The sequence below is a fragment of the Podarcis erhardii genome (assembly GCF_964252035.2).
Source record: "Podarcis erhardii genome assembly, chromosome: 8".
Lineage (NCBI taxonomy): Eukaryota > Metazoa > Chordata > Lepidosauria > Squamata > Lacertidae > Podarcis > Podarcis erhardii.
The window spans coordinates 51,067,527-51,080,317 of record NC_138499.1 but is presented as its reverse complement, the minus strand read 5'-3'; the positions used below and the strand labels follow the sequence as shown (position 1 = coordinate 51,080,317).

The 12,791-nt window shown below is 42.8% G+C and overlaps 1 protein-coding gene across 1 annotated transcript; it reads right to left on the bottom strand.

Moving 5' to 3' along the window:
• Window positions 1-352: 352 nt before the first annotated feature.
• On the bottom strand, window positions 353-12,534 carry CIDEA (cell death inducing DFFA like effector a). Its single transcript, XM_081873296.1, has 5 exons — window positions 12,386-12,534; window positions 6,866-7,022; window positions 4,476-4,622; window positions 3,136-3,320; window positions 353-931 (listed from the first exon to the last, which is right to left on the bottom strand). The coding sequence occupies exons 1-5, from the start codon at window positions 12,427-12,429 to the stop codon at window positions 805-807; spliced, it is 660 nt and encodes a 219-aa protein (XP_081729422.1). The 5' UTR covers window positions 12,430-12,534; the 3' UTR covers window positions 353-804.
• Window positions 12,535-12,791: the final 257 nt, after the last annotated feature.

Below are 12,791 nucleotides of genomic sequence, written 5' to 3'. Positions count from 1 at the left end.
GTACCACTGTAGTCGTAATTAAAAGTCTCAATATTGAACGAAATCCCAAACAATGCTTAATCTGTTAAAAGCAGATCAGTCTTTAAATTTGCCAACAGTGATGGTGACAAGAGAAGTACTTGAACTATTAACATAAGGTTGTGTGGAAATTTCTGAAAGCTTCAGATTTTAGTGAGTGTGTTGTGTTGACATCAGTCTGTCTCAGAAGACAATGGAGGAGTGAGCCTTTGCGGGTGAAGTCAAACTACTGGAAGGTTACAGCATCTGTTGTGGCTGCAAGACACTGATACAGGAGAGACATGTTTTGTTGCGGCAGTGGCAGATTATATTGAGAAATGGCACAACAATGTAGTTTTGAAATACTGAAGCTTGGAAATTTATTTATAAGAAAAACAGTTTTAAGTGGTAGGCAAGATTAGTATTAAACTTCTACAGTCACCACCTCCAATCAGAATTTGCTACATGGCTGTTCATATGCTAATTAACAGACACATCTCAGTTGATAAGTCACTAAATGCCTGCTTCCCATTCACACAACTCTTCATTTTTGAAGTTTATGGCACAGTAATTTCTATGAAAAACTTCTCCTTCCACTGCATTAAAAAGATTCCAATCATATTTTACACTTATGACATCATTATCTTAATGAAAAACCTGTACATGAAAAAAGCTACTTTAGATAACTTTTGGTCATTAGAGGGCCACTTGACCATTTAGTGTGTTAAGTTATAAATATATTTAAGTTAAAATTGCTTAAGTATCAGCTGCAGAACCAGCAATAAAAGGCTCCTATGCTGGTTTTAGTTAGCGCTTTCCATTTGTAAGCCGATCTTCTTCATAGTCACCCATTAACTGTAGCACATATGTTCCAGTGTAAAGAAGGACATGTCCCGTAACTTGTGCCATATGTGACAGATATCGAAGTATCCTCCTTAAAAAAAGAAACACATTAAGCTTAGACAGGTTAAAAAAAAATTGCACAAAAGGAGAAAACACATCATCACTTTTGTCCATATACAATTTACACCAGCATATGCTCTGCACTTTTTCTGAAGTTGCACTTTTCCTGAAAGAGCAAATTTAGTTTAAGGATTCTCCTGGATCCAGCTTTGTTGCTCGAAGACCAACTGGTAGCACAGAATACTTCTGGACAGGGATAGCCAGTTAGCCAAATGGAAGGTTATCAGAGCATGGCTGATGGCAGTGACATTACACTTGGAGATGCTTTTGAAGATGGTTTAGAAGCTTCAATTAGTGCAGAATGTCTGGCAGCATTCACTTCCAAGTCCAATTCAAAGAGCCGGATGCTTACTTTTAAAGCTCTAAATGGTTTGGGCCCAGCTACCTGGAGAAAACAGACTCCCATGTCAACTTGCCCGCATTCCAAGATCTGTTGATATCCTGCACCATCAGGTGGTCAGCAAAAAAGAGACTTTTCAACTGGAACATCCCAGTTATGGAATGCCCAATCTCACCTGACACCAACATTGTTATTTTAGCTGCTGGTAACAATCTTTAATTATCCAGGTATTTTAAAGATTGTTAGCAATTTGGGGCTACAATTCCCATCATCCCTAGCTAACAGGACCAGTGGTCAAGGGTGATGGGAATTGTAGTCCCAAACATCTGGAGGGCCGGAGTTTGCCTATGCCTGCTCTAGCCATTTTATATGAAACTTCTATGCCAATTTATTATATTGCTTTCTTTTCATGCTATTGTGAAAGGTTCTGAAATTCCTATGTTCAAATACCAAGCTGAAGTTCCTTTTGTTTTTTGCTGCCATTCTAAGTATATTTACTTTGCAATTAAGTTTAACCTGAAAGTCAGAAAGGCTCATACTTTCCTACAGGGGACTGCTAGAATTAATTATAATATATATTCGCTTGGTTCCTCATGCTACACAAGCATTAAAATATACTGGATCAGACCAGTAGCCTACCTTAACAGACCCAAAGCTGTTGTTTCTGGATATTATCCCACTATCACCACTTTAATAACTTTTAGAAACATGTCAGTGCTTGCTATATTTGCAGAAGTCCTTCTGCATTTGTAACTCCCACATTTTTATAGGGAATTCCTTATCATTGCACTCCAGTTCTTGCTTCAGAAATTTTAGGCACTACCACCACCTAGTGTTTCAGAGAGTCTGAGACATCAAGAACCTTCAGGTCATTTTATAAGCTTGCCAGTTCCTTGAACATTCAACTTGCTCGTGCCTTTATTTAGCAGGTCACCATGTATCTAGGGAATCAGGTGTAGCTTGCTTAGCCTCCATTGCACAACACATTAAGATATCTGAACAGACAGCAGAGTTATCAATAATATTTTTCTCTATTTGAATTTATTTTTAAGAAGACTGACATTACAGAAACAGCAGCTCTGGCATTTCAGCTCCTCTTTGAAATTTCACTTTCAGCATTTCCTTTTTATAGTCTTTATCAGTGCAGCATTTGTACTGGGTACTTTAAGGATCTGAACTTGGACGAGTGATTCTTATCTTGTTCATAAGTGGACGGCCGTAGAGACTGAGCAGTTAGGTGGCAAATTTTGCCAGCAAGCTATTCATGGTAGGGCAGACAAATATCAAATTCCAAAACAGGTGTATGGACGTTAAAGTGTCAAATGTGCTTCAAAGTGTAAAGTGATGCAAACTGGGACAACTCTCTCTCCACACAACTTCTTGTAATGTAGCTCATTGCCATGTTTCCCTTTACTTGTGCTCTCTGCCTACCCTGGAACCCAGGTGCTTTGTTTAAGGTGTGGGAAAGAAGGCTTTATTTTGTCAATGAATGGGGACAACAGCCATTGCTTTTTTATCCCAGAATCCTAGGTATGTAGCTTGATAAACAGTGGCACCTGGGAGGGAATCACATACATGCAATCTCCACCTTGCACTCAAATATCCATGATGGTCTCATTACTACAACACTGACCCCAACTTTTGTTGATTTTCCCTCACCCTAACAGTCACTGATTTGTTTAACACTTTGTCCAATGAAGGATTCCAGAGGGCTTGAAAGCTTGCCACATGTCAGACTTTTGGGTTGGTCTTAATAAGAGAGTTATTCAGCTGTGGACTTTTGGGTGTAATTTCACCTATGCATGGTTGAGTCTGAACTAGAGGCACACACTTACCTCAGTACAGCCTTTGCTCCCATGCATTGGATATCATACGTCACAGAATAGATTTCATAAAAGGTAGCTTTGATATTTAGGCAGCCAATGAAGTCCTTAGGGTTCACTTTGTACAAATCCAAGGTGATATTTGCCACCCCCATTTTCTTTGGCTGCTGTACTGCTGCAAAGCAGGGTCTTGGCCCCTAATTCAGAGGAAAGAAAAACAAGTGTGTGAAATATTTCAGCTCACAACACCTATCTACACCCAAGAGCCCTGGAGGATTTTTTTTAAGACTAATTAACTTATTGAGAACAGAAATTAATCAATAGCCTTTGAACTATGGTTTAACAACCAAAATGGGTTTTGAATCAAGCTCTTGAGTCCCTTGGAAGTTTACAATTACCGGAATGCGGTAAAGGTTGTTTGAAAAATTTGGGAACAGTTTGGGAAATATTTTTTTTACCACCACCTAGTTAAAAGGCTTAGAGAGACACTGGAGAATAACCTCAGTATCCAGATTTAACACAAGTGATATAATGTCAGATATAACATTTATTGTTTCAGGATTTCTACTGAACCAGGGGACTAGCAAATCAGAGGAACAAGGTTCAGGAGATATCATTCTCTATCTCACTAGTCATCCATGGAGGTAGTGTTGTCTTTGTCCTGTGTTTTATACCCTCCAGCTACCTAACCTCTGTAATGTGTTCAGTTATTAAATTTATGGTTTTACTTCTTGGGGTGGGGTAAAAAACGTAACTCTACCAGCTAATTGGCATGACTATTTACTCTCATGGAGAAACACTGTTTTGTCCTGTAACTGCCACCCTCTGCTCTGGATGCTTACTTCCAAGTAAACACACATTCAGTTCTACTTTGTTCAACAGGATGTATTCCCAAATAAGCATACCTAGTTTTATTACAATAGGCTTCATGGGCGTGACCTATCTATTAATGTTTACATCAGTACGGAGATGGAAACAATTCTGTCTTTTGTAACTAAGCAGACACAATACCAGGAACTGAATTCAAGCTGGCAATTAAAAGGTAGAAGAAGTTTGTTCCCGATTCTTCCTTTGCGTCAACAAGTTGGCACTTTCAGAATCTAGTGCCCGAATCTGCATTGCAACCCGTGGGACCTGGAGTCTCCCATGCCTGAGGTCACATACGACATTAGGCATGGGAAAGAGAGGGGTAGTCTGCCCAAAACTTCCTGGTGGGCCAATCTCCAAGGTTTGGTGGGTGTAATTAGGCCTGTAATTAGCAAGACTGAAGAAGTTTTGTTTAAACTCAAAGCAAACAGGGCATATCAAGTTTATTATTTTCTGTAATAAACTATTTTCAGAACAACACTTACTGGCTTCCATTTCTGTCCTCTCTCTAGAACCATGAAATGTGTGTTGTCTCCCAGGGACTGGAAGAAGTCTTCTGTATCCACCACTGTGCCATCTTCCTCCAGAACTAGTGTTATCAGCCCAGCAGTAATCATTAAGGTATCTAAGGTCTAAAATACAGACAGAAGAGCAAAACGTAGTTCCAAATGCCTTATTGGTTCAGGGCAATCCTACTTTACTTACCCCCTACTGAAGCAAGACACATCAAAGGCGTGAATGTCTATTACTCAGAAACTGTATGATTAAGTTATTTGCATGCACCATTCTACATAGATTAAGCTGTCATAGATTGAGCTAACATGAGTCCAGCTACTTTTGAATGAAGAAAATTATGGAAGAGAATCAGATCTGTGTGTGTAGCCCCAATTTATGAAGCCCTGCGTTCACGCCTCCTCCAAAATGTGCTTATTTTTATCACTGGAAAGTCAATGCTTAGGACCAAACTAGGCTTTATATGAATGCAACAGAAAATAAACACACGCACACACATATAAGCAGCAGTGCTGGCTTTGTGTGTGCATGCATGCATGCATGCATGCATGCATGAGACCTTGCTATTTTCAATCAGGAGGAAAGCCCCCATCCGTGACAATGGAGGCCTTCTTTCCAAAACAAATTACTTTGAGAGATTTGGTGGTTGTGGAGTGTTAAATTCCTCCCTGTGGCTGCTATTTACATTCTTTAAAAGTGAATATTGACAATGATGCATCTAGTTTAGCCCTGCAGATTAGAACTCAAATCGAAAATAGATTTTAAAGAAATTTTGCTGCCAAGAGAGGGCATTATCAGTGTGACTTGCAGAAGCAGTCTAGATTCCTACAGCTACAAAGCAAGTTGCCCTTTATTATCCAAATCACCTTAACTACTTTACATTTCGATCCATTCCCACTCCCATCCTCTTTCTACAGTACTGTACACAGGATTCTGAGATGGTCTTCCATCCATGCAGCATTCCAGTGCTAGTACAGTCAAACCTCAGTTCCTGAACTGCTCCCATTTTTTAAAGTTTCAGATCCCAAACGCCAAAAACCCAGAAGTAAATGCTCCAGCTTTCAAACATTTTTCGGAAGCCGAATGTCCAACGCAGCAGCTTCTTGAGTGCAGGAAGCTCTTGCAACCAATTGGAAGCCAAAACTCAGTTGTCGAACGTTTCAGAAGCCAAATGGGCTTCCAGAATGGATTACATTTGACAACCGAGGTTTGACTGTATGAGGTAGCAATTGGTGCTGTGACTGGTTCCAGGCATAACCCAAAGCCATCTCACCAACCTCCTAATCTAGTCTAAGTAGGACAGCTGCAATCCACTCTACACCTCTGCATTCTACAAATCAGGTTAATGGTGGTTTGTGGGGACAATTCCCACAATTCTGCTCTACTTGTTCAGTTAAGAGATGTATTTTCCATATAAACTTTATCACAATTTTTGAATCCATAAAAAGTAAAAAAGGGAAAGGAGGATATGGGTTAAGGACATGATATTACAGTGTTGTTTAATACAAGTATACTGCACTGCCAACTTAAGTTGCGCAAGAAAAGCTGGCCAAATTTTTACAAAGTTCTCTTCTTGGTGATCATGGCAATATAAATCGCCTCCTGAGATAAGGGCAGGGAGTTCAAACCGCTGGTCACTGTTGCATGGAAGGCATACACGTGTAACCAGTGCTCATGGTCCAGTGGTAAACTACAAATAGGCATCTTTGAAACACAGTGATTAATTACATTACAAAGGCCTCACCCCAAAGGGGGCCTACAACAGGGCAGCTCCACATCATGTGCGGAGACAGCCAGCATGGTGTTGTGGTCAGAATGCTGAACATGGACCTGGGAAACCTGGGTGAAACTCCCCAGTCAGCTATGAAGTTCACTGAGTGACCTTCAGACCAATTCACTGTGGATAAAGGACCTGATTGCTGTCCTGCTTCTCCTAACACTTAGGGCCTGAGATAACCTGAGGAGGAGCCTTGGGGATATGCAATAAGGTTTTGGTTTTTTGTTGGATGAGATGTATCTTCAGGTTCAGTGGAGAACTTTTCTCTAGACTAGAGTGCTATGGATCACTGGCTAAGTTAATTGGAATGGAAAAGGTATCTTAAGCATCTAATACAGCTATGACTGGAGCTAAGACAAACAGGTAGGACCAGACTTCTCCAAGAAGTTAACATCCCTGCTAGATCCAGGACTTCACAGTAGCCTTCACCCACCTGCTGCCTTTTATGTCCTGGCTGGGGCTGATGGAGGCTGTAGTGTACACACATCACCTGTGTGTATGTGGGGCAAGAATTTTTGAACACATGGCTGAGATAATGAGGTCCTGGCATGATCATCAGGCTTGCACTTTTGACAGGAGGCATACCTTGCTAATAAGCTCCTCTAGGGTGCTTGCAACAACTCCTCTCCGACTGCTTCTGTCATGGTTACAAACACGGAAGGGCCGAGCTGCAGCTGGAAGAGGTGCAAACAGGGTCTGTCTTGTTACTGACCCTAGAGATGCTCCCACTGACACCAGAGATCTAGAACAGAAAGCAGTTTGGGGTTTGTTATTTTTTTATGTACATTGTATGGTTTCAGTTTTAAGAGCAAGGAAATCATTTCTAGTACACAGTAGCATCATGGGTATAATTCATGTCAGCCTGCAGCCTAGATGTAGAGCAATTCATGCATTGCTAAATATATACCTTCTTCCAGGCTAGAAAAAGAGATATTATGCACTTGAGGGAAGGGGCATTTTGATCCAACAGTGATTGTTTTGATCTATAGATGTAACTATGAGCTATACAGTGTCATCCCCACAGCGTCCAGTAAAACCCATCTGACTATCTTTGCAGCTGATCAGAATAGTGTGTGTTTGCCAGCTGGGCCCCTAAACATGGTCTAATTTACTGTTTTCAATATTAGCACAGCATCTTTAGAAGACAGACTAGTAACTGGAGTCTTTGCTAGAATATATAATAGGGCCCATCTGCTGTAAGGAGCAAATAAATGACTGTTAGTGCCTAAATTCACTTCTTGCATGTATCTCACGATAAGCATATTAATTATTGCTTCCTGTTCCAGTTATTGATGCCTAAGAGGACCCATCCTCTTAACTGAGGAATGTTATATTCACACTTGACTATCAAAAAACATATGACAATGTCTACCAGACCACCTCTAAAACACTTGGGCTAAACAATTCCATAAACTATAATTACAAAAGTTATGTAGCTGTGGCTAAAAATACAACACACTACTGATAATTTTAGCTTGTTATTAATGGAAACAGTAGAAACTCAACACAACATTAAAAAACCTGACTAGAATGGAAATGTTTTCAGAGCCCAGTTAAAGATAAAGGATCCGGTCCACAATTTCCTCAGGAGGAATTATCAAAGGTGTGAGGCCACCACTGAGATGGTTCTGTGTCTACTGTCTGCCATTTTAATTATCTTGGGTTCCCAAAATAAATTTTGTTGGTAATATTTTTTATTAATTTTCAATTACAATCCAATAATTGCTTCATTATAGCAATACCAAATTATAATACAATTACTAATACCAGTTACAGATAGGTAGCCGTGTTGGTCTGCCATAGTCAAAACAAAATAAAAAAATTCTTTCCAGTAGCACCTTAAAGACCAACTAAGTTAGTTCTAGGTATGAGCTTTCGTGTGCATGCACACTTGTGTATGTGTATCTGAAGAAGTGTGCATGCACACGAAAGCTCATACCTAGAACTAACTTAGTTGGTCTTTAAGGTGCTACTGGAAAGAATTTTTTTATTTTGTTTTTACTAATACCAATTACTCAAATTGGTGTTTCTTCCTGTCCTTATAAAATGTTACGTCTATCTTTTCCCGGTTGTTGACGTTCTCCATCATGCCTTAGGCGTAGCTGATATCCCATTGTTTCAGAAATTTCTCCATTGCTCCATCCCATGCTTCGTTGTTTTGCAACTTTAGTAACATATGCAAAAATCACTCTGTCCCAATAAATAACCTGTTTTCACCATTTTTCCTCTCTGCCTGAGAAGAAGAGTGATCTGTCAAACTGCAGATGACTCAGTAATGAACCTTATCAGTTCCTTGGCAAGTTTGTAGACTTCTTTCATCCTTCCTTCCCAAGATAAATTTTAAGGCCTGGCCAGGCTTGCATGCGCGTAGGCAATCCTTCAAATCACCTAGACCCAAAGGTTTAGGGCTTTGAAGGTCTAGGCCAGTACTCCTTGGACCCAGAAACATATTGGCTGCTAATATGTACAATACAGGTTTGCCCAAACACCTAACCCTCATCAGACATCCTGACATTCTGTACCAGTTCCAAGCCATTTTTCAAGATTGCCCAACAAAGTATATGTTAAATACAGTGGTACCTCGGGTTACATACACTTCAGGTTACATATGCTTCAGGTTACAGACTCCGCTAACCCAGAAATAGTACATCGGGTTAAGAACTTTGCTTCAGGATGAGAACAGAAATTGTGCTCCGGCGGTAGCAGTAGGCCCCAATAGCTAAAGTGGTGCTTCAGGTTAAGAACAGTTTCAGGTTAAGAACGGACCTCCGGAATGAATTAAGTACTTAACCCGAGGTACCACTGTAGTCTAGTTTGATGTTAACCAGCACATGTGTGACTGAGACAAAATATGCTTCCTAAAGAAAGGGTCACAGCTGACAGCATAAGCTGGTAAAAGGCACTCCTAGCCACGAACATCACCTGTGCTTCCATAGTTGCACTCAGTCCAAGAGGACCCCCTGCAAAAAGCAAAAACACTGCAGCTGACAATAAGGATGGCAGTGGCTAGTCCTTTACACTGTTCAGCCATAGCACTTTCTACAGGCTGTCTATAAAAGTCTCACTTCAGATTTATAAGCATTTAGCCAGTCACCTTGATTGCCAATGGATACTTTTGCAGGATCTTACTTCATCTCACTGTATACCTATATCCAAGCACTTTGCTTAGGCAACCTGAAACAAGGTTAATTACAATTGGATGATAGGTTAGGACACAAACCTTTAAATTAGGTTATTTGTGACTCAACCACTGTCCCAGCACAGCATTAGGAGTGTCTCCTTAATGCCATGATTGCCCTATATTTAATTCTGTAATCTGGTTACAGCAGATCAATTTTTAAGGTTGCCTAATGCTTTTATATAAAAAAAAGTCAGAGCCATGCCCTCACTTAAGCAACAGTACTGTGTTGTTGGATATGCAGCCTACTCATTTAAAGCTTACTTAGGAACAATCCCAACTTGGTTAAATCAGGTCAAAGATTGCAGTCCTATAAAACAATACTCTGCCAAGAATCCATGTTAGTCTGCAGTTGCCAACAGACATGTCATAAGTTTTGCTTAGGCAGACCTTTCCCTTGAGACAGTTATATTTCTGCTCTGTGTTCAGAAGAGTTTCACATTTATAGAGCACAACTCCAATAACTTGGCTATTTATCCAAGGCTTGCACAAGGGTCACTGTGGCTCAAGCTATACGTGGTATCTAGATTTAAGTTATTCTTGGAACCAATTCCTGTGACATTTCTCTCCAGAAAGACTCTCTTTTCCCCACTGACAGGTCTTAAGTAAAAAGTAATTTTACAAACACATTAAAGGATTAACTGTGGCAAGAGCTCTCCGTGGAGAAAAGCTAAACAGATGTCACCACCACAGATTAAAGCCCATATGGCACCCCAGCCCAACTTGTAACTTGCATTTTACAAGCAATGGTACCGCACAGAAGAAATCACTTCTGCTGACTTTGCTTGCAACACACGTCTTTCTTTCTCCTTTTGGGAAATGAAAAAGAAAGCAGCACAGGTCACTGGCATCATCTTGTGAAGACTGGGGGGGCCTACACAATGTAACGCGGACAATGTGCAATGTCACACACACTACGTGCAGGCGTGTACATGTGATGCCACATGCACAATGTGCAATGTTGTATCGGGTTTTTGGAGAAGGAGCCGGGGCAGAGTCAGATGCAGTGGTCAATGGCTGACAGCAGCTCCTCCTCCTCCTCTCTCATGGACCAGGAGGAAAAGCCAGAGGCAGAGCAGGGTTTGCTGGTGCCCACTAATTTGAGGTGTGTGGCTCCCTCAAATATATTATTGTGGGGGTCAAAGCGCCCACGGACCCCTGGGGTTGGCACCAGTGACATAGGCAGTGCATCCACTCTTAAAGTGCTTGGCAAAGTGCTCTTTGATGCAGCCTCCCTGCCTCCTTCAAAGGGCGCTTTGCCACTTTAAGACAACACTGTGTTAAAGCACTTGCCTCCTCTTTTAAACCTCCAACATTGGATTTAAAGACTTGCAAAGAAGACTTTGGGAAGACTTGCAAAGGTGTGCAAGGGATTTTGACAAGCAGGAACCATGTTGCACCATAATGACATCATGCAACTGACATGCAAATGGTTAAATTTGACCTCTGAGGCTGATCTGGATAAGGATCTATCCCAATGAGCAAATAAGCTTCCCCAACAGCTGCTTTACGAGATACCTGCTTCGCTGACAATATACAAACCATCTGAAACAAGCCAGCAATGCTGTAGAAATGCACTAGCTGGTTAACTCCCAAATTGTGTGGTGGGGCACACTAGCATGTGGTGCAGGAGAGCAGTTAGTGTGCTGTGAAAGTTACTTAAGAGGATGTGAAGTTGACCTGCAACATTCAACAGGTTCCAAGAGGCACTTCAGAGGGTGAAGCTTCTTTATCCAAAAGGTAGCTTATTTCAAGTGTACTAGTAGTCAGAGGCAAAAGACATTTCAAGGCAAAGAACCCTATCTAGATAAAAGAGAAGAGCACTAGACTGTGGCTTAAAACTCAACAAGGTCATTGCCACCCCCATTGTATAATGCTGCTATAAACACCATAGAGGGGGCAGGGATGTCTTCGCCTGATGCACTTTCCCTGACTTTGTTTCCCCACTTCTCCTGAGGCTGTTATCTGCACATGCTCAAAGGATGTCTCAAATGTACACATCTCTGCTTAAACACGGTTTATGACTTCAAATCAGATGTAAGCTGTGGGAAATGCATCCAACAGGAGTACAGGATGGACTGTGGCTCTAACATCATGCATGCTCGGCTTCAAGCATCCAGTCGTGGGAGGGAGAAAAAGGTGAAGGGGATCCACCTACGGGAGCCTAACAAAAGGTATGACCACAGACCGGGAGGCCCGTCTGTCTTTTATTGCCGTGTAGCAAGTCACGTCGTTCTATGAGTAAAGGCCACTAGGTCGGAAGCTGCTTCCACAAACCCCATAAGCTGGAGTCACACAGCTCCCCGCCCCCTGCCCCTTGGTTTCAAGTTATTTTAGAAAGCCTCCAGTCGATTCAACCGGTGGCTAGATGATCTTGGAAGGCGCGGCTACTTCCAAGCAACCAAGTAAGATAGTCGTCTTCTTTCAAGGAAAACACAACAGCGTGTGACCCACTGAGAGCTGCGGATCCTGCGACGCCGACCTCCCTCCCGCCCTGCTCTCCAAGACACAAAGAAAACCCGCCTGGATTTAAAGAGGAGCGCCACCTAGTCCGGATTTGAGCGCCGGGCAAAGAGGACGTGGCAGGTGGCGGAGCCAGATGGCAGCCGGAGACCAAGGGGTGCTGCTCGGGTCAGGAGTTCAGGAGACCGATCCTGCCCATTCCCAGGGAGGAAAGCGAGCAAGCGAGCAACGGGGGCAAGCAAGCAGGCGCTGAAACCCCAGCTCCCCGAAAACGTAAAGGCGATAGATAGATAGATAGATAGATAGATAGATAGATAGATAGATAGATAGATAGATAGATAGATAGATAGATGCAACTGCATGTGTGCATATGGGGCAACAAGCGCCCAAGGAAGGTCGCCGCGGGACTGGACTTACTCCCGAGTAAACGTGCCTGGGCAGCAGGCGCCTGGGCGATTACTCACCGGAAAAAAACTGCGGCGAAATCGCGCGCGCACCCCACCGCCATCCTTGCACTTCGGCTTCCTTCCCAGCGAGCAACGCCGTCTGCGCCCCCTCCCGCCGCGGCCCTCTTATGAGCCCAGGGGCTCCAGGGAGGCGTCGCTCTTTGCAGCCCCGCCCCCGACGGGCGGAGGCGCGCAGCGAAACCGCCCCTTCGGGAGGGACGCAGTTTAGGCAAGGGCCTGTGCGCGTGGCCGGCGCGGCAGAAGGCTCAGGCGCCCAAGCGCGGGCGGGTTGCCTGGGTGTGTGCAGGGGGCGACAAGAACCTCCACCCCCGTGGTAACGTGCGACAATGAGGAGGAGGTTTTAGCACACCCTGCCCCAGATAGCCTGCAACTCCCGCGGAGTTGCTTCTGAATACACGTGCAT

Excerpts from the sequence above, each read along its gene's own strand:
- CIDEA (XM_081873296.1), bottom strand. The coding sequence starts at position 12,429 with ATGGCGGTGGGGTGCGCGCGCGATTTCGCCGCAGTTTTTTTCCG. Across the intron at positions 3,321-4,475 it reads GAGGACAGAAATGGAAGCCA|GGGCCAAGACCCTGCTTTGC; the intron begins GTAAGTGTTGTT and ends CCTCTGAATTAG. Across the intron at positions 932-3,135 it reads GGAGCAAAGGCTGTACTGAG|GAGGATACTTCGATATCTGT; the intron begins GTAAGTGTGTGC and ends TCTTTTTTTAAG.